The sequence below is a fragment of the Tursiops truncatus genome, chromosome 19 (assembly GCF_011762595.2).
Source record: "Tursiops truncatus isolate mTurTru1 chromosome 19, mTurTru1.mat.Y, whole genome shotgun sequence".
In the NCBI taxonomy this organism is placed as follows: Eukaryota; Metazoa; Chordata; class Mammalia; order Artiodactyla; family Delphinidae; genus Tursiops; species Tursiops truncatus.
The window spans coordinates 46,459,412-46,486,296 of record NC_047052.1 but is presented as its reverse complement, the minus strand read 5'-3'; the positions used below and the strand labels follow the sequence as shown (position 1 = coordinate 46,486,296).

The 26,885-nt window shown below is 59.0% G+C and overlaps 1 protein-coding gene across 9 annotated transcripts; it reads right to left on the bottom strand.

Annotated features, from left to right (window-relative positions):
* Window positions 1–453: 453 nt before the first annotated feature.
* On the bottom strand, window positions 454–26,885 carry LTBP4 (latent transforming growth factor beta binding protein 4). 9 transcript variants are annotated; one of them, XM_073795880.1, is made up of 33 exons: window positions 26,722–26,885; window positions 24,842–24,900; window positions 24,571–24,709; window positions 23,969–24,078; window positions 18,970–19,161; window positions 18,561–18,808; window positions 18,382–18,484; window positions 17,943–18,017; window positions 17,731–17,853; window positions 17,007–17,171; window positions 16,025–16,174; window positions 15,795–15,926; window positions 15,058–15,189; window positions 14,848–14,973; window positions 13,960–14,085; window positions 13,220–13,462; window positions 12,617–12,742; window positions 12,409–12,528; window positions 11,543–11,671; window positions 11,194–11,319; window positions 10,780–10,902; window positions 10,435–10,566; window positions 9,244–9,375; window positions 9,039–9,164; window positions 7,514–7,660; window positions 5,958–6,254; window positions 5,596–5,667; window positions 5,200–5,328; window positions 4,846–4,992; window positions 3,723–3,875; window positions 2,477–2,857; window positions 1,929–2,081; window positions 454–856 (listed from the first exon to the last, which is right to left on the bottom strand). In XM_073795880.1, the coding sequence occupies exons 1-33, from the start codon at window positions 26,868–26,870 to the stop codon at window positions 702–704; spliced, it is 4,920 nt and encodes a 1,639-aa protein (XP_073651981.1). In that variant the 5' UTR covers window positions 26,871–26,885; the 3' UTR covers window positions 454–701. The 9 variants fall into 9 exon arrangements, with proteins under 9 accessions (XP_073651981.1, XP_033701038.1, XP_073651982.1 ...); XM_033845147.2 differs by having other exon boundaries at window positions 5,958–6,221; XM_073795881.1 differs by lacking the exon at window positions 9,039–9,164.

The following is a 26,885-nucleotide window of genomic DNA, read 5'->3' as shown; positions in this document are numbered from 1 at the left end:
GGTTCCCTGAGCAAAGAGGGAGCGCCCTGAGCAGGGGCTGAGGCTACCCCAACCCACCCCTTCCTGGGGCCTCATACAGGGGGAAGTGGGGGCTACAGACAGGATCTACTGAGAGGGTCAGGAGTATTAAAAATCCAGAGGTAAGACCTCTCTCGAGATCAGAGAGAGAATGAAACAGGGAGATAGCGAAAGAGAAAGACACAGCAACAGAGACCAAAAGACAAAGACACGGAGAATTAGGCAGAGAAAACAAGCAGAAAGGCAAGAGACAGAAGACAGAGACAAAGAAACAGACATAGGAGAAGAGCAAAGACCAAGGGAGGCAGAGATAGACCAAGTGACAGAGGCACGGGAATGAAGAAGTAGGGACGGCGAGAGGATGTAATTTAGTAGCTCAAAGAACAAACTCTAGAGCCAAAGTTTGAGAAACATTAGGAAGACAGAGACAGAAGATACAAAATAGGTGTTTTTTAATTGAACATTTTTATAAAAAGGAGCGGGAATATGAAGGGGACCATGGGCTAAGCCCGGGCCCGCGGCGTCTGTAGGAAGGGTACTCTTCCTCCCCGTCTGTCCCATCTACCATCCTCTCCTCCGGGTCCAGCATCCCTGTGCGCATGCGCGAAAGCAGGAGGGAAGGTGTGTGCAGCAAGGACTCCGCGTGCGCAGGCGCGGAGTGGGCGGTCCAGGGCTGCTGGGACTCAGGCCCGGGGCCTGGCGGGCGTGCAGTGGTGCGGCTCGTGCGAGGGTGCGAATCCTGGGCGGCAGATGCAGCGGAACGAGCCATCCGTGTTGACGCAGCGCGCGTTGACGCAGAGCTGGGCGGCCGCCTCGGCCTCGTCACACTCGTTGATGTCTGAGGGCGGGGGGGGGGGGCATACCAGGAGCGCTGTTCAGAGCTGGGGACCCAGGAGCCCACGTCCCTGGCCCCTGAGGCTCCTGGTGCAGAGGGGTGTGGATACTCCTGTTGGAGTGGAATCCAACCACTACCACCTGTTGGCTGTGTGAGCCTGAGCAGGTAACTTAACCTCTCTGTGCCTCAGCTTTGTGTTCTGTGAGATGAGTGTAGTGGCCCCTAGGACACTATGTTTTTGTTAGAAAAACAATACTAATGATGATATCAACAACAATAAGTGCTTACTCTGCCGGACATTGTTTTAAGTATATTACATGTATTAACTTTATCCTCCCAATAACCCTGTGAGGTAGGTACTGTGCAAACTGAGGCCTAGCGTGAGGAAGCCCCTTACCCCATGTCACACTAAAAGCCCACACTCTTCCCAGGGGGTTCGCAGACCAGCTCACAAAGACCCCGAGTGCCCAGCCCCCTGCCATTTCTTGGCTGTGAGACGTTGAGGAACTCAGTTCTCTTCTCTGAGCTTTACACATAGGCCTCACTGTCATTGTAAATCGATGTTCACGACTCTGTGAAATGGGTTCTACGACTATACTCGTTTTTCAGGTAAGAAAAACTGAGCGAGGGACAGTGACCTGTCCGGGGTCACACAGCAAGCTGCTGGACTGAGCCTGAGGTCTGTCCAGCTCCCCCAGAGTCCCTGATTGTAACCACTCTGCTTCACTACTGTCTGAACTAGGCAGACATAATTCCTATTCGATGGGAAGACTGAAAGCTCTTCAAAGAGGTGAAGCAAACTGCCCGAGGTAGCCCTGGGAGTTCTTAGAAATCACGCCTGCAGGATCCTATCCTTCCATCCTGCTTCACGCTCAGCCCCAGTGCTGTGGTCGAGCTCCACTTTCCTCCCAGCCTGACCTGTCCTTCAGGCAAGCCCCATCCCTGAGCGAAAATTACTTTCTGCTCGCCACCGGGGCTGGCCGGCCTCCTTGACGTCCCTGATTACCCACCCCTAGTAAAGGCTTCCACCCTCTCTTGTACCCCACCTCCATGCAGGCCCCGGCCCACCCCTTACCGACGCAGGCCATGCGGGTCATGTCCAGGCGGTAGCCGTCGAAGCAGTCGCAGGTGAAGCCCTCGGGGACACGCACACATCGGCCGTGGGCGCAGCCGTCCAGGATCCCGCACTCCTCCGCCTCCAGCCCTTCGTAGGGCCCAGCCTGGGCGCCTGCGGAGAGTGCGGGGACTCCGGGGTTCGGGTGGGGCCGCGCCCCAGGTTCGGTGGGTTCCCTTCTAAAACTGCCCATCCCGCTCCAGGACTCTGGGAGGCGCTGTGAGGCCAGGATGTTTACGTCACTCTGCTCCCTCTAGCTTTCCTTCTGTCCTCATCGCTTTCTAGGTAGGTCTACAGGGATGTCGCTGTGCCTCTTCATCCCTGCTCTCTGTCGCTCTCTCCGACAATATCTCCGTTTTCCCATCTCTCTGAGCCTGTCTCTCCCGCGGCGTCTCTTCATTTCTGTCTCTGTCTCTCCTCCTCCCCCTCCTTTCCTCCCTTCCCCATCTCCACCTCTCTGCACACCTGGCTTCTCATCTTTGTCCCATCACTCGGGCCGCAGTACTCACCAGCATAGCTTCCACCTTCAGGCGACTCCTCAGGCTCTGGGACGGAGCCACGGGTGTCGCGGGACCGATAGCGCCAGCGGGAGCCCGGGCCGGCAGCTGCAGGAGCCTCGGATTCACCGTAGGGGCCACCATCGTCCTCGAAGTCGGGCATGTCGAAGGGTGGCGTCCCGTAGGGGGCCTCCCGGCGCGCGAAGGGCCCAGGTGGCGGTGGGTAGGGGTCATAGGGTAGGACGGGTGGCAGGTACAACTCAGGCCCGTACGGAAGGCCCTGGTAAGGTGAACCTAGGTCTGGGCCATACTCGTAGGGGAGTCCAAAGCCACCTGGCCGCGGGGGTCCATAGGAGGGGGGGCGCAGCACGTTGCACAGGGCCTCAAAGTCATCTGCGAACAGGAGCCAAGCCTAACAATCAGCCCTTGCTTCCTCGGCACCCATCATTCACGTCCCCCCTCGGGGAAGAGAAGCCCGAAGGAGAGGGTGGGGAGGGCCGTGGGCTGAGGCATTAGAGGGGCTTCAAAGGAGGAGATGGGATTGCAGGCTTGGGGTCAGGGGTTCTGGAGCCAGGATTGAAAGTCTGAGGACTGAGATGGGGATTCCAAGGCACTGGGATCAGGAGTACTGAGGACTGCAGCTAGAAATCAGGGTCCACGTGCTGGAATTTGGGGGCCCATGAGACCTGGGGCTAGGGGCCTACAAAAATGGGATGGAGGTGTTTTAGGGACCAGGACTGGGAAGTACCAGGGGCCTGACGGGTCAGGATGCATGGGAGGGGATCTGAACCATGGGACCTGGAAGTCAGAGGAGCAAGGGCCTAGGATTGGCACTGGTTTCCCAAGGGCTGAGAATTGGGAGACTCAGGGGTTTTTAGAGCCAAGGCATGGAGATCTCTGGAGCTGTGTGTTGGCTTCTTAGGCACCTGGATGTGGGTATCCAAGCCACTGGGACTTGGAGGTTTGCGAGCTATGACCAGAGTCTGTGAGCCAGGATGGCAGGCTCTGAGCAACTGGTATTGGAGGTCTAAAGGTCCAGGATTTGGGGGAGGGGTCTCATGGGCTGTCTTGGGCTTCTAGAGACCAGGAGGTCTTTGGGTTATGACTTGGGGTCTAAGATTTAGGAAAGCACTGGGACATAGGGGTCTGAGGGACCAAGTTTGGGGAGACCTTGGGGTCTACGACTAGGAGTCTGAGGACCTGGATTTGGAGTCTGAGGGGCAGAGTCTCGGAGTGTGGCCCAGGCAGGTGGCAGTACCTGAGTCCTGTGCTGGGCAGAGGGCACAGTCCATGCCCCAGGCCTCGCCGTAGAGGCAGCAGCACTCTGTGTAGGTGGCCTGGCGATCCAGCCGAGGGCGACTGCACACGAGGTCAGCCCCCACTTCCTGCCAGCACACTCCCAGATTGTCGTCTGAGGGCAGAGACAGCATGCATCACGGCGGGAAGACACTCAAGCCCTCCCAAATGCTCGATCTCCTCCCTACTGGAGCAGCCCAGCCATCCTCTGCCTGTCACCACATCCGTCTCAGCAGCTGTGATCTGACTCCCAGAAGTCCTCTGAGTAGCTCCAGATGAGTACGGGGCTCGGTCTGGCACAAGGCTATCATATAGGAGGGTGATAGGGTCTGAGAGGAGGACTCTATCCAAGACTGGCCACTGCAGGGCTCTGTGACCCCAGGGCAGTTGCTTTCCCTCTCTGAGCATTGTTGAATAAAGTCTCAGGATGTGGGAGGACGTTGTAGGAAAAGGAATTGGGAGGAGAAGAGACTTTGGGTCAGTGGGCAAAAAGAGAGAGAGGACCCAAAGGAATAAACACAAACACATCGAAAGAGTCAGAGACTCAAAGAAACACGGAAAAGCAAAGATGCAGAGAGAAACAGAGCTAAAAGCAAAGACAGAGGCAGAGAGTGTCAGAAATTCAGAGAAAGGCCTAAAGACAGAAACCCACAGAGGGGTGCAAAGAGACAGAGACCCACAGGGAAATAATAGAAAGCACACTTTTAGCACTTAGTAAGACCAGGTCCCATTCTGTTCTTAAAAATAAAATTCCTCAGAGCCCCCTATAAAGTAGGGGCTATTGCCAATCCACCCACCCAATGTGCAGAAAGGAAGTTGGGGTCCAAGAGGCGATAAGGAACGTGCACGTGTACACAGGGCCAGTAAGTGGCAGGGAGGCTCCTCTACAACCTTCGCCTTTAACCAGGCCCGCTGGCCTCTTGTTCCGATAGTCAAACACCGAGACCAGAAGCTAAATGGGGCGTGAAGGGGCGTGGCCCGGGTGCGGGCGGGAGGCTGAGCGGGGGTAATGAGGGGCTGGACTGCTTGGGCGAGACCGGGGCGGGGCTAACCGGCGGGGCGGGGCGGGGCGGGGGAGGGGTTACCGAGGCTCTGGCTCTCGTTGGAGACGCAGCGGCGCCCCGAGCCGTCCAGCACAAGTGGGGGCTCGCACGTGCAATGATAAGAGCCTATGGTATTGACGCAGCGGCCGCCCTCACAGGCTGGCTCCTCGTCCGCGCATTCGTCGTTATCTAGGGAGGCATGGAGGAAGTGATCAAGAAGCAGACCTCTCCCCTTTCCCATTTCCCCGGTGCATTGACGGCGGGATAGATGGAGTCTAGACTCCAGGAGGGACTTCCTGCTGGTGGTGGCCACATTCCAGAGAGGAGCTGGAGTGGCCAAGGATTGGGGAGAGTCCCAGGCGAGGGTGTGAGTGCCGGTGGAGGTGGGGTTCCTACCGATGCACTCCAGGCGCTGGGCATGATAGTAGTAGCCATTGCTGCAATAACATGAGTAGCCTGGGGCCGTGTTCACGCACACGCCGCTCTTGCACACCTGGTCTCGGAAGAGCTGGCACTCGTCCACGTCTGCGGGAAGGATGGTCAGAGGCACACCCCCCATCAAGGGGGGGGGAGAGGGGGAGGAAGGCCAGGATGTGGGGTAGGCTGGATGGCGGGGTGGGGGGGTGGGTAGCTGCGGGGCATGATCAGGGAAGAGAAAGACAGAGATGGCAAGAGAGACCCAGAGGGAGAGATACAGAAGATAAGGGTGGGAGGGGGAGAGACAGAGATAAAGAAAACAGAGATAGGGTGAGACAGAGCTGGGCCTGGGGGCTGAGGGTGGGCGGGCCTTACCTCTCCGAAGGCTCAGGTCTCCGCTGGGCGCCAGGTAGCCCCGGCCGTGGGGGCACAATGACTGGTATTCAGCTGCACACAGAGACAAGGCTGAGCCCAGACACCCGTGCCCCAGCCCCTGCCTTGGGCCTGACTGTGCCCACTTGCCTCAGTGCCCACCCTTCACTGCCCAAGTCTACAGCCCCTGTGCCTGTTTGTATCCACCTCTCAGACTCGCGCCCACCTGGCTGGCAGCTCACTCTTGCCCGTGCAATACCAGCACCTCAGTCCCTTGTCCAAATGTGTCCCTTTGTCCCAGTTCCACGTCCACCTATTACTACCCAAACCCTCCGCCCTGTGTCCACCCAGCGGCCCATGCCCACCTGTCTCGGTGCTTGGGCACTGCTGGATGCGGCAGCCGCTGCCCCAGCCCTCACCCACAGTGCAGCAGCACTCCTGCCACGTCACGTTCCGAGCCAGGATGTTGTCACATGCATCCGGAGCCGCCGTGTCGAAGTAGCACTCCCGGTGCCCGCTGCCCACAGGGCCCTGCCTAGGTGGGCTGGGCCGGCGGGACGGGGGTGGTGGGAGCCTGGCTGGCAGACTGGGGCTGGCGGGTACGTGGGGCTGCGGGCCCGGGAACGTGCCTGAGGAGACAGTGTGGGCTGAGCCTCCAGCCCCTATGTTATGGATGGAGAAACTGAGGCCCCCATGTGGCAGAACCGACTCCGCACCTCTCAGCATCTGTCATCATCTCTCTCCCATTCCCACCTCCTCTAATTTCTGTACCTCTTGCCTCCCCATCTCACTCTCCCAAGCGTCCAGCCCATCATCCAGTTCGGGTAGGGGAAGAGGGGATTTCCCTGGCCTCCCGGAGGCCTCCCTGGGGCCTCACATCCAACGTGTCCCAATCTGGTCTCAGAATCTTCATACCCAAATCTAGACCTAGGCCTGGACACCTCTCCCTGACCCAGGCAGCCCCACAGCCCATCCACTTCGGCCTCTTGAGCCCCTCTCCCACCTGCCCTCTCCTCCCCTCCCATGGCCCTCGCCTTGGTCCAGCCCTGTCCTCTCTGCTCAGGTCCCAGCCCCACTCCAATCCACCTTCACATGGCAGCCAGAGGAAGTTCCAAAATCTGATCATACCCCTCTCCCGCTCAAAACCTTTCCACGGTGCCAGAGTGCCCTCAAGAAGAGTCCAACCTCCTGACCGCGGTAATAAGTCAGTGTGGCCTGGCGCCTGACTCTTTCTGCAGCCTCACTTCTCCCCACCCCTTCCCTTGCTCTGCAGAGCATGTCACCCTGAACTTATTTCAGTCCCTCAAACATGTCAGGTCCTCTCTTGCCTTGCCAGGCCTTTGCCCCTGCTGTATCCTCTGCCCAGAATGCCCTCCCTCATCCACTTCGCTTGGCTTATTTCTACTCATCCTACTACTCTCAGTTCAGACATCCCCTCCTACAGGAAGCCCTCCCTAACTCTCCTTCAAGGCTGGGGAGGCACCTCCTCTGGATTCCCACCACGCCCTAGCCTTTCCCATCATAGGCTTGTTTGCTCTGGCCTGTGCCTCGTCCATCCCAGTCCTGATTCCTCTGGGTTGTTACCATCAGGTTATATTGCTATCTGCCCCCACTGGATTGGGAGGCCCTTGAAGACAGGGTGGTCTCTCCTGGTCACTACTGTGTCCTCAGGGCCCAGAAAAGGGCCTAAGCTCAGTGAACGTCTGTTGAATGAAGGAATCTGGTAAAGTCAGAACCAGGATCTACTTCTCCTGACACTGAGTCCCACACCCAGGTTAACTCATGTGTTCTGAAGGCTTTTGTTGTTTAAAACAACAGCATCTAACTGACGGCAGCTGTCCACATCAGGAATGGTTAGATCCCATTATTCTTCTGCGGGGCCGGCAGCCGTCAGTTAAGTAGACATTGATCTCAGTCTCACCAGCAGACGTCCGAGGGGGAACACAGCGCCCAGTCATGGGGTCAAACTCCTCAGGGCTGTTGGGGCAGACACAGAGGAAGGAGCCTTCCACATTCTCACACAGGGCAGCTCCACACACACCCTGCAGCGTTTCACATTCATTCACATCTGTGAACAGGAGACAACAGGGAAGAGGGAGTCAATGGTTGTAAACTTCTGGAATTCCATAAGTCTAAAAGTCTGGGCTTTGAGTATGAGTATTTAATGGCCCAGATCCCAGCATCTGCTTATCTTTTGGTGACAAACCCTGAATTTCCCTTGGGAGCCCTCTGCTCCTCCAACCTATGTTTTGAGCAGGCCAAGAAGATTGCTGCGTTTCTCTGATTCAGAGACAGGCAGTGACCAAGCTGGGCCAATCAAAGCCAGTCCTGGGACTCGTTCTAGAAATATGGAGAAAGAGCCTCCCTCTGTAGCCAGGGATATCAAGCTAAGGATGTCAACCAGAGGTGCTAGGGCCGCTTTTGTCATTGTGAAAAGAGACTCTGCCTGGAAATAAATGCATTAGAGGATAGCAGAGCTGGGAGAACAGCTAGCCTTGTTACAGTTCCTGGATCCACGTATGCCTCAAGTTCAGATATTTCCCAGGACTTCAGTTTAATGCCCTTTAAACAAATGAAGCCTGTTGTGTTTGCATTTGTCAAAACTAAGTGAACGTATAATTAAGATTCATGCATTGCACTGTATGTAAATTGAACCTCAAATAAAAATATCTGTAAACGCAAATTGAACTCTGGTTAATGACATGCATTATGCACAGAAGAATTTAGGGGGAAGTATATCGAAGCTTGCCATTTAATTTTAAAATTCTATCCAAAAAATTTTGTGGATTCATGAAAAGATGTGTGAGGAAACAAGCATAACCAAGTGATAATAATAGAATATAGATCATGGGTATGCTGATGTTTCATTCTACAGGGCTTTTAGCTTTCTGTATGTTTAGAAAATTTCCTTGGAATTTCCCTGGCGGTCGGTGGGAAGTCCACAGCGCTTTCACTGCCGTGGCCCGGGTTCAGTCCCTGGTCGGGAACTAAGATCCCACAAGTTGCGGGGCACGGCCAAAAAAAAAAAAAAAAAAAAAAGATTCCTCGTAAAATGTTGGGGAAACAATAAAGGATGTTTATGTACACTTAAGATTAGTGCAGTTTTGGAACTTCCCTGGCAGTCCCGCGGTTAAGACTCTGCGCTTCCACCGCAGGGGGCGCGGGTTTGATCCCTGGTCGGGAACTAAGATCCCATACGCCGCGCAGTGTGGCCAAAAAAAAAAAAATGAGTGCACTTTTACTACTTTATGCATGCATTTTTAAAGCATGCCCCAAATAAAATCTGGATAAATAGGGGTTCCTGAGTGACATGAAGATGATCTTATATTCCAAGGTCTAAATTCCATACCCCTAAAGTTTACATGCATTCAGATCTATGGAGAGAAGCAGGGCCTGACAACCTCTTCCCCACCCTCTGGCCCCGCCCACCCCCTGGAGCCCCGTACCCACGCAGTGACGCCCGTCCCGCGCCCCCTCGTAGCCCTGGTCACAGAGGCACTGGAAGGAGCCAGGCAGGTTCTGGCACATGGCATGGTCCCCGCAGAAGGACCGGTTCCGGCATTCGTCCACATCTGCAACCACCAGACAGTCAGGCCATTGCTGGACCTTCTATCCCCTCCACATCTCACCCATTGCCCCAGGGACACCCACCCTGGCATCCGCCCCCTGGCGTGGGCTGGTAGCCAGGGTCACAGGCCGGTGTGCAGCGGTAGGAGCCAGGGGTATTCTCACAGCGCTGGGCTCCACAAATCCCTGGGCCATATTCCTGGCACTCATCCACGTCTGCAAAAGAGTAGGGAGGGGATGGGGGAAGGAGAGGGGAGTCACAGGCCTGGATTCACAGGTTCCTGGTGCTGCTTCCAGTTCCCATGACTGAGAAGTCTCTGAATCTGGTATTCTAGGAGTCTGAGCTTCTAAAAATCAACAAGCCTTGATACCTCTTAAGGCCTCGTTACCATTCTCGTTACTATTCTCCAAATAGCCTAAACATGGTCCCGCCTCAGGGCCTTTGCACTTGCTGTTCCCTCTGTCAGGAACACTCTTCCCTCAGCTATCTGCATGGCTCCCTCCCTTGCTCACTCAAGGGTCTAGGTCAAGCCCTCCTAGCACCCCTACCCCTACTGCCCTGTCATCTCTATCCATTTATCCTGCTTTACTTTCCTTCTTAAACTCCTTATATCCATGTAGTTATTGGTATGCTGACTGTCACCTCCCTAGAATGCAAACTCCACGTCGGCAGGGATTGTGCCTGTCTTGCTCCTCATTGTATCCCCAGGGTGTAGAACAGTGCCTGATACACAGTAGGTGTCCCCAAATTGTGTGCTGAATGAATCGAGTTCACATTTACATATTTCTCGTCTGTCTCTCCCCTAGAACATCAACTCCATGAGGACAGGGATTCTGTTTTACTCATTGCCTGTTCTACTGCTGGTGCTGCACACAGGAGGTGCTTAATGAATTCTTGTGGAATTAATGAATGAGGTCCCATGAAACTAGGTTTCCACGAATCGGGGGTCTGGCAACCCAAGAGCCCAAGGCAGTCCGCAGTTATTTCATCTGTTCCACAAAATGCTGACCCACACACCATCCCACCCCCCGCCCCCAAATCTGGGCTGCTTCTGGAAGCGAGGCTTGGCCTGTTTCCTGACAGGAGTGTCTTCCCCTATCCTCCTGCCTCCCCTCTACAAAAAAATATAAAGACACGCTGGTGGCTTGTTTCCACCACGATTAGGAGAGAGTTAAGTACATTGGTTGGGAGCCCTTTCCCTCCCCACCCCCCAAATCCGTGAGGCTTGGAGCCGGCTTCTGCCACTCTTCGTGGGGGTGGGGCAGTGGTCTCACCGTCACAGGTGCCCTCAGGGCCTGCGTGGTAGCCAGGGTCGCAGTCGCGGACACAGCGGTAGGAGCCGGGGGAGTTCTCACAACGCTGGGACCCGCACAAGGCCGGGCCCCGCTCCCGACATTCGTCCACGTCTGAGGAGGGGAGGCAGGGCAGTCAGATGGGAGAGGCAGGGAGGCAAAGGAAAAAAGGTGGAGGAGTCAAGGAGAGGAGACTCAGAAGAGGGAGGCGGGAGTCGCAGGAAAGGGGAAGGGAGAAAGCAGCAGAGGAGAGGCAGAGGGGGGAGACAAATGGGGGAGACCAGGAGGCAGAGGGGAGAGGGACCAGGCAGAGGCGAGGCCTCTCACCGAGGCAGGAGGCGAGGTCTGGGCCAGCGCGGTGTCCTGGAGGACAGACGCACTCGAAAGAGCCGTCGGTGTTGGTACAGATGCCGCTCTGGCAGAGGTCCTCCTCGCTGCATTCGTCCACGTCTGCGGGACAGTGTCGGAAACCGCAGGCGAATCTCCTTCTTTGCTTAACATTCCAAGCCACGCCCCTCCACCGCCCTTTCCCCGCCCCTCCAGCTCCAAGACCTTAACGCCTTCCCCACCTGCCTTAGGCTCCTCCCTTTCCTGCAAGCCCCATCTCTCCGACGGGTTTGGCTCCATCCTTTCCATTCACTGCCCAACTTATCCAGACTCCGCCCTTTCCCCTTTTGTCTCCCAACTCCGCCCCTCCCTTTCCCCACCCTTTCCCGATCCAGGCCCAGCCTGGGTACGGACCGAGGCAAGAGGCTCCGCGAGGTCCGGGCCGGTAACCGGGAGCACAAGTACAGGCAAAGGAGCCGTCGGTGTTGAGGCACTCGCCGTTGGGGAAGCAAAAGTCGCCCTCCAGGCACTCGTTCACGTCTAGGGTACCCAGAGATAGGGCTGCGGGGTTACCAGACCCGCCCCCGAGACCCAAGCCCCGCCTACAAAGGAGCAACCCTGTCCCCCCAAGCCACACCCCGATGGCCGGTTTCTAAATTCCACCTGCAGTCCCTTAGTCCAGCTCCCACCTCCCCACCAGGCTTTACCCAAGGAAGCCAAGTCCCGCTCCCAGGCTGTCCAACCTTTTCCCCGCCAAGCCCACCTGCGCAGGGCCCGGGCCGACCAGGTGGTGCCCGGTAGCCTGGCGCGCAGGTGCAGCGGAAGGAGCCTTCAGTGTTAGTGCAGTGGCCATGGGGGCCGCAGGAGGCGCCCGAACGGCATTCATCCACATCTGTGGGAATGGGGATTTCAGAAGGGGTTCTGTCTAGGAACACACTGATGGATCCCCTTGGGGGAGAGGGGTCTGAAGAAGGTGATGGGAAGTGTTTGGGGTTGGATATGAGGTGAAGGCTCCATGGCAGAAGTGGGTAGGGGAGACTGGGGTTGGGGGTCCTTGAGTCTGGGTTTCTGGGAACTCCCTGTGCCAGGATCCTGGGGTCAGGTGAAGGGACTCTGGACTGAGGCAGGGGTCAGACATTAATTAGGGTAAGGGGGTCAGGTATTATAAATAGGATAATTAGATGGCATTCTGGTGAATCAGGGGCCAGAGTCTCTAGTCAGGGGTCAGGGTCCAGCATCGTGAACACAGTCAGGCCCCAGGGAAGGTACCCTGAGAAGGGGCGGGGCCGTGAAAGAGGCAGGATCAAGCATCGCACAGAGTCACGGGCTGTAGTCAGGGTTGTGGTCAGTAGTTACGTTTAGGTCAAATGTCACAGTCAAGTTGAGGGTTCACTGGTCACAGAGTCAGAAGTCACACTCAGGGCCAAGGGTCATGGTCCCCAAATCAGGAACTGCAGTCTGATCAGGGGTTCATAGTCTAGGTCAAGAATTGCAGTCAGGCTCTGGGGGTTGTGGTCCAGGTAAGGGGATTGAGATCCAGGTTAGAAGGTTGTAGGCCAGGTCAGGGGTCATGATCTGGGTCAGGAGGCATGATGCAGGTTCAAGGTCACACCCAGGGCCTGATCTCACCAGTACATCGGCCATGGTGCAGGTGGTGACCAGCGGGACAGGCCCTGCACTGGAAGGAGCCAGGTGAGTTCACACACTCCTGCCCAGGACATGCCAGGTGCTTCTCACACTCATTCACATCTGGGGAGCAGAGGAGAGGGTGGCTTTGGAGGAGTGGCCCAACGCCCCCCTCACCCATCCACACTCCTCCCTCCCTCCCCGGCCTCACCCTCGCACTCAGAGCCGGTAGCACTGGGTTGGAAGCCCGTGGGGCAGACGCACTGGAAGCTGCCTTCTGTGTTCTCACACCGGCCATAGGTGCAGGGCGGGGGGCTACGGGCACACTCATCCACATCTGGGGCACAGGAGACCAGTGGGGCTGAGGAAGGGGCCTGGACCCATTGCCATCACCACCCACCCCAACATTCTACTCTGGAGGAAGCATCCTGGACTTTGTTCAGGCTGCTCCCTCCTCCCAGAAGGACAGACCCTTTTGTTGTTTCCCCATTAATGGTCTCTCCAGCTGCCAGGATGCGGCTAAGGCACCACCTCCTGCGTGTTGCCTTCCCTGACTCAGAGTTGTCCCTGCCTCAGGGTTCCCACAAGCACGAGGGTATCATCCAAAAAACAAGGAGGAATGGAGAGCACCCTCATATGTGGAGAAAGGGGAGAAGATGCTGGAGCCAGCCCCTCCCCAGCCCCTCAACACCCCCAGGCCTCTGTCCCTGTCCTCCTTCACTGATCCTCATCACTCTGCCTCTCTGTCTCCCAAACCTGTCTCCAGTCCCTACAGCAGATGGAGGTGAAGTGGCTTTGGGCTCAGCGCCCTCACCTTGGCAGGGGGCCCCCGGCCCATGGGAGCGGAAGCCAGCAGGGCAGGCACAGTGAAAGGAGCCTGCTGTGTTGTCACAACGGCCTGGCCCACAGGGTGGTGGCTCCTGGGCACACTCATCCACATCCTCTTCACACGCTGAGCCCCGGAAGCCAGCCGGGCACACACAGTGGAAAGAGCCGGGCAGGTTCTCACAGAGCCCTCGGCCGCACAGGCCTGGGCTCTGGATGCATTCATCCACATCTGCTCAGAGCAAGGGGCCAGGTCATACCTCCTCTAGGCCCCTTCTGCCCGCCCCCCCCATGCTCTATTCTACCTCCCTGACCTCCATCGCTCTGACCTTCCACCCTCCATCATTCTGCCACCTTATCCGTCATCATGCTAACTCTATCCTCCATCCCTCTACTTCCTCAGTCCCTGTTAAGCTGCTTGTCTGCTTCCTAGAACTCTTGTCTTTCTAGTCCATATCAGTGGGCCTCCTTAAACTCTGTCCTCCATAACTCTACCCCTTCCCCCATTAATGACGTCTCCATCCCCCATCCCTCTGCTTCTCCATCCTCCATGACTCAGCCTTTCTGTTTTCCAACACTTGGCCTCTCCATCCCCAACAGGCTGCATGTCTGGTTCTCAGAGCCTGGCCTCTTTCTCCCATCAATCAGCCTCCCTCTGCCTCATTGCTCGGTATCTCCATCCCTCACCACTGCCGCTCTACCCTTCCCCCTACATGCCCAATCCCTCACCCTGGCAGCTGGCTCCGTGGGGCGCAGCCTGGTACCCAGCGGGGCACACGCACAGGAAGCTGCCTGGCGTGTTCTCGCAGCGCCCACGGTCACAGGGTGGCGGCACGCGGTGGCACTCGTCCACGTCTGCGGGCACAAACCGCGTGGCTGGGACTGAGGCAGACACTCCGCCTCCTCGCCTCCCCCAGAAGGCCTGGGGAGGCGGGGAGGCAGCGAAGGCAGGGGCGGAGTCAAGCTTCGGCCAGGGCCAGGCCGAGGCAGGAGCCAGGGGCGGTAGAGGGGCTCGGAGGGGCTCGGTTTAAGGCTGAGGCGGAGCTTCAGCGGGGAGGACAGGACAAGAGTTGGGGACCCAGCTTGGGCAGAGGCAGAGAGGAGGACCGTGAGGGGGGCAATTTGGGGAGGGCAGGGCCTGGGGAGGGCAAGGGCGGGAAGAACAGCTTTGGGGACCGAACAAAGGGAAGGCAGGAGCGAGGGAAGGGGTGGTTCGGGGACGGGGCACTGGTGTGGCAGGGTGGAAAATCAGGAGTCATGGTGAGTAGATAGGTTGCAGCAGTTGTGGGACAGGGGAGGGGCCTAGGAGAGGGCAGGAGCTAGTCTGGAATATTGAAGGGGCGGGGCCAAGGGAGGGGCGGAGCCGGGACCCAGTCAAGGAGAGGGGCGGGACAGTAGTACGGCAGGGACTGGCCCCGACGGGAAGGGCCGGCTGGGCCGGAAAGAGGCAGTGGTGGGGCCGAAGTGAGAGCGGGAGCTGGTTTGGAGACGGGGCCAGGGGCCAGGCCAAGGCAGTAGTTGGGCTGAAGGGGCGTGGGGAAGAGTGCGAGGGCGGGAACTGCTCCAGAGGGAGAGCTGGAGCGAGACCCCAGCTGGGGTGGGGCCTGGATTTCTCACCCAGACACTCCGCACCCCGCGGGCCAGCTCGGAAGCCCGGCCCGCACACGCAACGGAAGCTGCCTGGCGTGTTTTCGCAGCGCCCGGGAGCACAAGGCGTGGGAATGCGGCGACATTCGTCCACGTCTGAGGGTACGGAGGGGTCTGGTCAGGAGGTGACAGGGTAGAGCCGCCCGCCCCGCCTCCGTCCTCCCCCTCGACCTGGCTCACCAATGCAGCGCATGCCCTGCGGGCTGAGCCGGAAACCGGAGTCGCACGCGCAGGTGTAGCCACTGGGCCGGGGAATGCAGCGTCCCGGGCCGCAGACCTGGGGATTACGTTGACACTCGCCTGCAGAGGGACCTGCGGGGGTCCAGTGAGCCAGGGTTCCCCCATCTATCAATCTTCTGTCCCTTTCATCCCAGTACAATTCCCTCAGATCCTCTGCCTAAAACATCCTCCCGGATGTCCCTCCTCAAGCCCAGTCTTCCCCCTCTGATGTCGCTCTCCTTTATCATGGGACATTCTCATCAGATCCTCTGCCTGAATCCTCCCATAATGCCACTCCAAAGTCTTCATTTTTTAATAACTTGCTCCCCAGTCTTCTGCCTGAGATATGTTCTTAGTGTCCTCCGTGAAAAATAATTATTTGTCTCACGTTAACTGAGCACTTACTATGTGCCAGATACTTCAGAGGCAGCTTGCTGAAGAAACTGAGCCTCAGGGAGGTTAAATTGACCTTCCCAATTGACAGAGAACTTGCACCCAGGCTTGCCTGACTCCAGCTCCTGATGTAACCACCACCCCACCCTTCAAACCTTTATCTTTCCCCACCCATTCCTTAACTCCTCTGGCTGTCACATCCTTAACTGTTCTATTGTAGAATCTTCACTTTGGAGCCCCCCACCCCCACCCCGACCTCCTGCCTGTAATACCGCCATCAATGCCGCTGATTCCCTCTACCGCACCTGATTCAGGGATCTCCGGACCAGTCCAGGCAGGGATGCTGGGCAGGGGAAGCTCAGGGCCCGGACGGGGCTCTGGCCTCGGTTCTAGCCGTGACTCAGGCCGGGGTTCTGGGCGGTGAGTGGGCAGAAAGCCTGGTAAAGAAGGGCTGTCAACAGTGGAGACCTGGGTTTGGGTGTCCCCACTCATCTCCCCTTGGAGACAACACTCCCTCCTCCAGAAACCAGCTCACCTGTGCGTGGCCGGGAGGTGGAGGATGGGGCACGGGGCTGGCTGAGGGACACTCGGGGTGGTTCCTGGCCCAGGGGTCTGGTGTTGTAGCGGAGGTCAGAGGCCGAGTAATGGTAGCCAGGGCCAGCTGGGCAGATCTCCCGAAAACCCTCTGGACACAGGAAAGGGAAGAAGATGGGCAGAGAGAGGGCAAGAGAGTAGGGGGGAATGAGAGGGAAGGGGGGTGAAGGAGAGAGAAAAGGGGGGCGGCTAGGGTCTGGCCTTGACCGTGGGTAGGGCTTAGCCTGGGAGTGTGTTAGGGGTTTGCGTTGTATGCTGAAATGGGGTCTAAGATGACTGGGGGGACCTGGGGTCTGAGAGCATCTGGGGGGCGTGTAGTCTAAGGGAATTAGACCCAGGGATGTTCTGGCATGAGGGTAGGGTGGACATGGGACCAGCTTCAGGCCCCAGTGGCCAAAGAATGGGACATCTCAGAGGCTAAAGGCGGGACCAAGGATGCTTTTCCCTCTTTGGGATGATGGCAGGGACCGGAGTTGAGGGCAGGGTCTGGTTTGGTGTCTACAGGGAGGTTGAAGGCCAGGAAACAGTCAGGTCCATTGTGGGGTCTGGTTTTATGAAGAAGCAAGATTGCCTGGGAGGTGTCTCTGGGAGGGGCGTGTCTGGGGCGGGGCCCAAGGCGGAACCTAGGTTGAAGGCAGTGTCTCAGAAGCTGGGGAGGTGGCCAGAGCCTGGGAACAAGGTTGGGTAGGCAGCCTATCTCAAGGGCTAGGGGAGGTCGAGGCTGGGGGTGACGCTCGGCAGACACAGCGTAACTTCAAGGTCATGTGCAAGCCAGGGTGGCGTCCAGTCTGAAGATAGGCTGTCTCAGATGCCGGGTGCGCGGCCAAGGCTAGGGCCCAACCCGGTTGGAGGCGCTGGGGGCGGAGCCTAGAATGGGGGCTGTTTATGTCAAGTCTAGAGAAAGGCGGGCAGGAGGCGCTCACCTGAGCCAAAGGGTGGGCAGAGCTGGCAACCCCGGCCCCAGGCTTTGCCTACGCGGCTGCAGCAGCAGATCTGTTTGGTGATGTTGCGTAGAATGGGCAGCGAGCAGCCGCCGTCGCGGAGCACGCGGAAGCAGGGCCCCTTGGCCTCTGAGATCACGTGTTGGGCTGGGGGTGGGGGAGGAAATTCTTCAGGGCGGGGTTGGGAGTGTAGTGGGACTAGGGGATCTGGGAGGTAGAGGAATGGTCCCAGGGAGGGTTCGGTGGGTGTGAGGGGCCTTTGGGAAAGCTCTGAGAGAGTCTGAGGAAGAGCTGAGGGGTCTGGGAGGTCTGAAAATGGTTTGGGGCTTGAGGAGAGTCTGAGGGGTGAGTGAGAGAATCCGGGAAGGATCTCAGGACCTGAAGAAGGTCTGGTGGTCGAGAGAGAGAGGAGGAAATTTGGGGGCTTGAGAGGAGCTGATGAAAGTCTGGGGATCCTAATCCAAAAGGTTTGAGGGGTTCTTAGAGGAGCTGAAGAAGGTTCAGGGAGTCTGAGGGTGAATGAGAGTCTGAGATGAGACGTTCTGAGGGGGATCTAGGAGTGACTGGGTGAACCTGGGGTCTGGGAGCATCTGGGGGGAGTGTGGTCTAAGGGAATTAGACCCAGGGATCTGGGATAGACCCAGGGATACCCTCTGGCATGAGGGTAGGCTGGACATGGGACCAGCTTCAGGCCCCAGTGACTCACAGATGCAGCTGCTGCGGGACGAGTCAAGCAGAAAGCCGTCGGGGCACACGCAGGTGTATCCGCCATGCGTGTTCGCACACTCCCCGTGCTGGCAGCGCCCGCCAGTCTCGCACTCATCCACATCTGCGAGGGAAGGGGTGGTTCCAGTGGCGTCAGGGGCAAGCTCCCAGCCAGCCCCGTCCCAAGCTCCTCCCACGCCTGCCCCAGCTCACCTTCGCAGGACCCATTAACCCTTTCAAAGCCAGTTGGACACGGTCCATCTGGGACGCCCACTTGGTCGGAGTTACCTGTAGAGAGAGGAGAGGGTTGGGCCGGGGCGCGCGGAGCGAGATGGGGTGGGCGGGGACGAAAATGGGGTGGGAGGAACTAAAAGGTGTTGAGTGTGGTTTGAGTGCAAGGTCAGCCTTAGGTTGGCGATCTGCGTGAGTAGGCCTGCGGCACAAAGGCCGAGTGAGAACAGGGTAGCCAAAGTCAGAAAGTGGGGTGGGTGGTCCCAGACGGTATGGGTAGGTCTAGACTGGAAATGATCCCCACAACGGGTAGGCATGGCTAAAATTTGTGTAAGGGTATATCTATGGGCAGAGAACAGGAAGCAGCGGGGTTCTCACTCCTCCCCAGCTCCGAGCACCTCGGGGACATCCTGGGGCTTACCCAGGAGCTCCGAGCACGACTGACAGTCGTGAACGCCCCAGGCCAAGCCGGCCCCTCTGCAGCAGACTTCCTGCGTCCGGAGCCCGGGCAGCGGGGACGCACACTGTGGGGAAGTGTAGGGTGAGCGCGCCCCCGCGCGGTGGCACGCTCCGGGCCCCTCCCCACCGGCCTCCTCTCACTTCGTCTCCGCGCAGCTCCCGAAAGCAGTAACCGAAGCCCGAGGCGTCCGAGTAGCCGTCCTCGCGCGGCGCGCTCTGTGCCAGCACCGTGTAGGGCGCTGCCGCCTCCGCCCGAGCCGCCGCCTCCGCCCGCGCCACTGCCTCGGCGTCCGACTCCTCCCAAGGGCCGGACACACGCTCCACCTGGTGCACCACCACCGACGCCTCCTGCGGGTGCTCCACGTGGACACTCACCATAGACGCCACGCCTGGAGAGAGGCACGGGGTGGGAGGCAAAGTGGGAGTAGGAATGGGGGAAAGGGCGCGCTGGAGAAGGGTACTTAAGAGAAGGTAGGAAAGATGGGAGTCAAAGGAACGGCAAGGTGGTGGACAGAGGGGGCGGAGGGGACTCCGGCCGCACTTTCCTCACCATGCTCATCGTCACGGTGGTTGGCCAGTGGCATGGTGTACACAGAGCGGGTGAAGCCTGGCATGGCCGGGGCCGGGGGTCGGGCGCCCGATGAGTGCAACTGGCAGAACTTGCCAGCGAAGTCCGGGGGACAGAGGCAGCGGTCAGGCTTCACGCACACACCTCCGTTGTGACAGATCAAGGGACACAGGACTAGGGGGAGAGCGAGGACACTCAGGGCCGGCAACCCTCCTTGCATCGCCCCTGGGACGAGCGCACTCAAACGAGCTCAGTCTCTAACGTTGTAACTACACGCTCAAAGGTATCACTCAGTTCAAAGTCGTTCCGCCGTGAGCTGTCTTGAGTCATCTGCCCCTTAACCCTGGCCACTTGCATTGGCTGGGTCCAGTCGTACAGCCCTTGAAGGTATAGCTCCGCCCACTGGGTCCACTCGCCACGCCCTCCAGCTCCTTTTTCACTTTCATTTCACCCCGCCCTCCCTCTCGAGTCCCACTTTCTGGCCGAGTCCACGGCGTACCAGCCCCGCCCAGACAGCGTTGTACCCGCCCGTAGGCTCAGCCCCGCCCACTCTAGCTTTTGCCTTCGCATTTAGCACCGCCCATCTTTTACTGTTCAGCCCCTCAGACCCAGCGCTGGTCACTTCCATTGACCAAACCCACATTTTGCCACTCCCTGGCACTACCCCTTGCTCGCAACTCCGTCTCCTTACCATTCTAGGCACGCTCACACCCCGTCCGGCAGAATCCACTACGTTCAAGCTCCGCCCACAGGCTGTGCGGTTCCCCCCCCTCCCCTTCTACGCACCCTGCCCACATCACCTTCTTCTACCCGAGGGATTGTAAACCCCGCCTATCAAGGCGTCTAACCTGCTGCCTTTAGTCCCACCCACCTTCCTTTCCTCAAGTTAATTTGCCCTGGCTCACTCGCTCACGCTCCTCTCACCCCACCTCCCGGCTATCTGGACGTCCTAGCCACCCCCCGCCCCCCGCGCTTTGTCTCCTCCCACCTCCCCTTGGCTCCGGCTCTCCAGTTCTAGCTCTGACTTCCCGCCTCCAGTAGCCCCGGGGCGGGGGCCAGCGGGAACGCGCCTGCTCTCCCCTAGGCGCGCCCTCGCTGGGCCTCAGGCCACCTCTGGGCGGGACACTACCAGCTGTGCGGCGGGGTAAACAAAGAGGGGTGCGGCGGGGGCAGGGCGGCGGCTCCTCATTCCAGACCCTTGGGGAGCCCCGGGCCCGCTGAACCAAAGAAGGCCGGACGTATCTTGCGAGGGCACCCCCTCCCTTTCTCCCCAGGGGCTGCCGAGAACAGCTGGAGACAGCTGTGCGGAGGGCAGGAAGGGGGCAGGCGGCCGGGGCCGTCCAGGAAGGCGTGTCTGGGATTCTGAGCCACACACTGGAGACAGGAAAGCATAGAGGGAGCCCCCTCAATTTATAAGGGTAAAGAGACTGCACTCCTGGGAGGAGATCAGTTAGAAGGCAGCACTCGGGGGTTCAAAGACCACTGGAGGTTTCTGGAACAGAAAGGGAGCCTATCCCAGAGGAAACGGTGGCACCCTTCAACAGAAGGAATCCCTTAAGTCCTTTTGGGGAGAGTTACCTAAAAACAGGACTCTAGTGTCTTCTAGGGAATGGCCAATTTGAGGGTGCTGAGAACAAGGTTTAGATGGAGAAGTGGGATTCTTGGGAGTCCCCAGCCCAAGAGAGTCTCAATTGTCTGGGAAGACTGTAAGATACTGTGGAATGCCCCCTCCCCTCTCAGCTAAGGGATTAGGTACCCAAGTCTTTTTGATTAATGGCTGCTTGGGGGAAACACAGTATCTGTAGTCCTCTTGGGAGGATCACTGATCAAGACCAACTCTGGGTTTCTCTGAAGACAGACGGATCAGAAGTTCCTGGGGAGGGAGTCAGCTGGAAGGGAAGGACTTAGATAGACTGGAATAGGGGATCACTTGGAAATAGAAGAAAATAGGAACCTTTTGTGGGAAGAGAATTCGACTAGGGAGCAGAGTTATCACTGTATAGAATCTGTAATCCGGGGTTTCCCCTGGATGTGGGGAGGAATAGCTGAGGGACAAAACTAGAGTTCTCTGGTGAGGGGCACAGTCTGGGGAGATTACATCAGAAGAATGTGAGGGAATTTCACTGGAGGGGCTGGTCTCCGGAGTCTGTTGATAGCGGTGCAGAGGGGCTTAGGGCGTGAGGGCAGAGACTCTGGGCTCCCCTAGTTAGAGGAGTCAGGCCAGGACTCCAGGGTGCTCTAATATGGGTCCTTAATTAAGTGGCAGGGCTAGGAGAGGCTTAATTAGGAATCAAGATTCCAAAATAGGAAGGGTCTCTGTTGGGGCGTTGCGGGTGGTAATCCAGTTGAGTCTGGGGGCATTGCCTAACCTCCAAAGACACTTGTCTGTCTTCTCTCATCCTGAATGTAGGCCCCCCCCCCCAGCACCCTGAGGGCCTCCACACCCAGGGCGGGCCGCTAGACGGGCACAGGCAACTCCATGTCCCACACCCTTGGAGGGATGAGGGGCTGAGGACATCCAGGTCCTCCCAAGGTCAGCCCCCTTCACAGACCCCTCCTTGTGCCTCCAGGGGCTTGGCACCCGCCTGGGCAAGGCTCCTGGCACAGGCCCGTTGAGGCTGGGCCGGGAGGGAGTGAAGGAAGGAGGGAAGAAGGGGAGGAGAGAGGGAGTGGCAGCGGGCGGGGGCTCAGGCGGGAGATGAGCTCACGCCGGCCAGGGCTGGGTTGGCTGGGAGCCAGGCTGGGCGAGTTCTCCGGCGCCAGGGGCCCCCACTCCCCACTCCAGAGGGCCTCTGGGGCTGGGGGCAGGTAGGCCCAGACCCTGAGAGCCCACCCACCACCATACCCTGGGGCCAACAGGTGCCCCCCCCCCCCACCAAGGGCTCTCCATCTCTAGGGGAGCCTGATGCGCACACTCCTTCTGTCCCCTCTGCCCCCAGGGGGCGCCTTTTCCACTAGGCCTCCTGCCTGGATTGCTCTTCCACGTGCGACCCTTGCAACTCAGGGTCCTGCAGAGACCCTCCTTCTACGAACTCTTTCCCTCTCAGCTCTCAGGATCAACTTTCCACACCCCAATCCCCCTCCTCACAGGCACTCCCATCCTAGACTTTCCTAATCCGTCCCACCCAAAGAAGCAGAAAGTGGAAACCCCCCCATGGCCCTGGATTTCTCCCTTGGACTCTGGGGACCCCTTACTCACAGTCACAGAATTCGGACCCCTTTCCCCCAAGACCCCAAGCCCCTCAATTCTGGTATTCCCCACTTTGACTCAAAGGCACAGCAGTCAGCCCCCAATCCCCTCATATGGGACATCACAGGTCCCTGAGAACCCTCATTGCTTGCGAAATCAAGACCCTCAGGACCCAACCCCAAAAGCCAGGAATTTGAGGCTCTCTTCCTTAAATAAGCCAGGGATTCCCCGGCACTACTGCGTAAGGAATCTGGACTCCCGCGCCCTGGGGACTGTCTCCCCCATCCCCGGGAATCCTCCTCCACCCGGGGAAGCCCTCCCTCGGGACCACCACCCCGCACTCACAGGCGCGGAAGCCGGGGCCCCCCGGGGCCGCCCCGCCGGGCGCGCCGCTGTCCACGCTGGTGGCGTTGCGGGGCGCGCAGGTCGGGGTGCAGCGGGGGCCGGTGGGCCCATGGACGCAGCTCAGGCCGCACACGGCCGGGGTGAAGCGCACGCGGAGGCGCTCTCGGGGCCGACCCAGCCCGGGCTGCGGCCGGAGCAGCGCCAGCAGCACCAATAGCGACACCCAGAGCAGCCGCGCGCCGCCCGCCATGGCTGCAGCGCCGCGCTCCGCCGCGCCGCCGCCCCAGCCCGCCCGAGGGGCCCGGCCGCGCCCGCCCGCCCGCGGGGGAGGGCGGCCGCGCCCCCGCTCAGGCCCCCCCCTCCCCACCACTCCCTCCCCGGCGGCCGCGCGGGGGCGCGTGGGGCCGGGCGCGCAGCCAGAGGCGCGCAGGCTGGGCGCTAGACTCGCAGGGGGGAGGGGGGCGCCCCCTCTGCCCCCGCCTCGCACCAACAAGTGAATGGGGCCCGCAGGGGAGCGACGGGGAAGGGAACAGGTGGGGGCGGGTCCGTTTCCCCCCCCAGACAGGGCTGAATCCATAAAGAGGAAAGAGTAGTGGGGGCCGCATTTGGGGAGGAGGCTAAAGGCTGTCTCTCTTAGTCACAGAGAAAGGAGCTTCATCTGGGTAGGCGGCTGTCATGGCACATCTGGGCAGCCAGGTGGCACAGCTGGGGGAGAGAAGGGTCGGTGCACCTGGGCACATGAAGGAATTGGGGGTTTAGATGGTGGGCAGAACGCTGGAGGGGCACATTCGAGGACGCAGTCACATCTAACCAGGACCCTCACACCTGGTAGAAGTCAGAATGGATTAGGGGAAACGGTGGATTGAAACTGTGGGCGGGGGTCTTCACATCTGGCCGGAGGCCCACATCTGGAAGACTTTAGGGAGGAGGGGACACATCTGGGCTGAAGGCCACAGCAGGAGGGGGACTTCTGAGGGTGGTTGAGACTAGGGGGTGTGCTAGCCCCGGGGCCGAGAGCCGGAGCGGGAAGGCAGGAGGACGGTCGGGAAAGTAGTGGGAGGCCTTTGGCCCCTAGCCGCCCCGCAGTTTTGGGCATTCGGTAACCAGGCAGGCGCCAACCCGCACAATCGCTTTTGTTGTCTGGGCAAGTTCGGCCGCTTTCTCTGCCGGGAGAGCGCCCCCCTCTTCGGCCGGCAGTGGGGAGCCCGGACGCTTGGTTTCCCGGCCCCACCCCCGCGGGTCAGCGCCTCTGGCCAGCGTCTGGTCCTGTCCCGGACTCACCTCTCGCTGCCGGACGCCGGGGTCCCTAGAGGGGGCTGCGTCCTGGGGAGGGGTGCTGAGCTACAATGGGGGGCGGCTAGGCGGCGGCTGGACCGTGGGAACCAGACGGCTTTATCTGGCCCGGAACCCCCCGCCCCCCGGCGGAGGAAGGGCGGATGTTCTTACCCCGGGACTGGCCGGCAGGGGCTCGCTGTGGGGGCCTCCTTCTCAGCAATGCCCGGGCCCCCGGCCCGCGGGGCCGCCGTCGCCTCAGCAGAGCTCGGGCTTCCTGCAGCCTGGGTGGGATGGGGCAGAGAAGGAGCTGTCACCGCGGTTTGGCTGACCCCCCCCCTCCCCGCGACTGGAAGAGACCTCCCACACCAGGAGGTCTCCCAGTGGAGGCTCTGCGACCCTCCCCCCATCTCTTTATGGGGACCAGGCCTTGAGCGTTCGTTGGAGGCTTGGAAGAAACAAAGTCGGTGGGAGAAACAGAGATGAGGAAGGGAGAGAGAGAAGAGAGACACAGAGGCAAAGAGACAGGTAACTATGGGAGAAAGAGACAGACGGAAATAACAAATAGAGAGAGAGGAACATGGAGACAGAGACAGAGAGACAGAAACTGAAAGACCCAGAGACAGCGATTGGCGAAAAAAGGAGAAAGAGAAACAGAGACACAAGTTGATAGAAAGAGAGAGCAAGGGAGAGGAGACCCAGGGAGCAGAGAGAGAGATGTGCCAGAAATGGTGGCAGAGTTGGGAGCACCTAGAAGGGGCGGGTTGCACACTCACGTCAGTGGCTGCCAGTTAAGGGACACCTGTTTCTTCCTCACGCTGAGGCTGGGGCTTGACAGCTCTGGGGGCACTGGAGTCAGGCACCACTGAGGACCTGCACACTTTTTGGGCCGGCAGCTCTGGACCCTGCAGGAGGCTTCAGAGACAGCCAGGGACTAAGTGGAAAAGGAGGCACAACTGAGTTCCTCTTTCATCCAGCTCTGCAGCTGGGATGAGGGGTGAGGACCACCTGTCCCCTCCTACCTATACCTCGCCTACAAGAACCCACCTCTGAAGCAGCGGCTCCTCCTGGGCGATCGGCCTGGGCAGCAGCGACAAGCAGCAACACTATAGATAGAGGGATGGAAGTCACTCAGGCCCCTAGCACTGTAGAACTCCCCAAAGGAAGGCAATGAGGGATAGGGGAGGGAAAGCCAAGATGAGGTTTGAGGGCGCTCGAGATTGATGTGTGACCAATCCGAGGCACTGTGCTCGATGCCTCAGTTTCCCCATCTGTACAATAGGAGGCAAACTGGTTTAGGCTCTCCAGGGATAAAGGTCACAGCAACCTCACGTTTATTTTTCTTCTGAAGTGTTTGAGGTAAGGTATTATTGGAAAAGACATTTAAAAGTCTTTTAAAAATTATTTTAAAAAAAAGAAGAAGACTTAAAGAGGATTTCTAAGCGCACTTCCAAGCCCGATCTGGGAATCTAGAACCCCGCCCTCCCCGCACTTCCCTGTCCTGGACTCAGCCGTCATCCCGCGATTGGCCGGCAGATGGCGCCACTCCACAGGCCTCAACGGCTGGGGAGGGAGGTCCTCCTTTGACTATGGGTCCAGCAGGGTGCAGAGGTGGAGGGGGATACAGGAGCCACAGCCCAGTACTGGGAATCCCGAGGCCTGAGTTCTAGCCCCTTCCTGCCCTTCCACGTTGTGTGTCCTGCAGCCAGAGTCTCCTGGTCTATGGGTCTCAGTTTCCCGCCTGACCAGGAGGAAGGAGTCGTTCTTGGAGGAATCTCCGCGCCGGGAGGGTCTCAGATTCTGGCTGGCGGAGCCCTCAGCTTGGGCGCAAGTGCGTCGCAACCAAGGGGCCCCCCAGACAAATCCATTATCCCCAGGCTAAGGGGGACGAGGGACGAGGCCGCGCGCGCCGGCCTGGAGAGAGGGGCAGCAGGGGGATGCTGCGAAGGGGACGTCGGGCGTATGGACTCTTTTTAGATGTGTGGGGCCCAGTAGAGGAGGAGGCCGCCCGGGTGGGAGCCTTCCGGACCCCCGATCCTGCAGTCATCCCTCCCGCCTTTTCTCCGGGTTAACCCCTTCCCAGCCCCGCCCCCGGCGCGGCTCGGGTTACTAAACGCATTCGCAGAGACGGAGGCGGGAGCTGAGCCCGGGGCCTTTGTAACGGAGCGCTGGGCCGCAGGGCGGGGGTGGGGGTGGGGGGGTACTGGGCAGACTGTTTCCTTCGATCTCGTCACCCGTAGACAGGAAGAGTGGCTATAACCCCCTAAATCTATAGGAAATTCTGGATTTCTTGCCGCGAAATCACTGGTACCCCATTCAAGCCTGGAATCCGCTAATTCTAGGAAACTAAAGCACCCCCCAACCCTCATGAAATCTGAGGGCCCCCCATCTCCGCACAAATTTCCACAAGCCCCTCCACCATCAACCCAAAACTCCACGTCTTCCTCATTCATTAGGAAAAGGTCTCTTAATTAGTTCAGGCCTCCCCGCCCCCCAGAAAACCAGGACATGTCAACTCCCCCTTAAAGTGCCCTGATAACCTCCCATACTCTTCCTCCTTAAGCACCCAGTTAGTTTGGGGGACCCCATCCCAGCTCGGCCCCACCCATCTATCATCTTAGGAGAACTCAAAGCCCCATCCCCGTATAAACTGGGACCCTTCTCCAAATAAACTCTAGAATTCCCTGGAGCCATATCCGTCTCTACCACACGGGAGGGGAATCCCTCCCCTCAAAATCTCAGTACACTTCGGATTCCAACCCCTACAAAGTAGAGGGCCCTAATAAATTCAAGAGCTCTGGTTCTTCATCCTTATCACGAAGCAGTGGGTTCACATTCCCCTAAATCCGAAAGTCCTGGTCTTCCTAGACCTCCAGACTTATTGGGTAGAGGCGGCACAAGGACGAGGGGGCCGCAGCGGGGCTTACCCGGCCGGGCGGCCCGGGATTACCGCAACCTCGACGGCCTGGCTGGGGCTGGGGCCGGCGGCGTGGGCGGCGGAGGCGGCGGCTGCAAGGAGAGACAGCAGCAGCACCAGCAGGAGGGGGCGGCGGCCGCTGGGGCCAGGCAGCCGCATCGTGTCCGGCGTGGA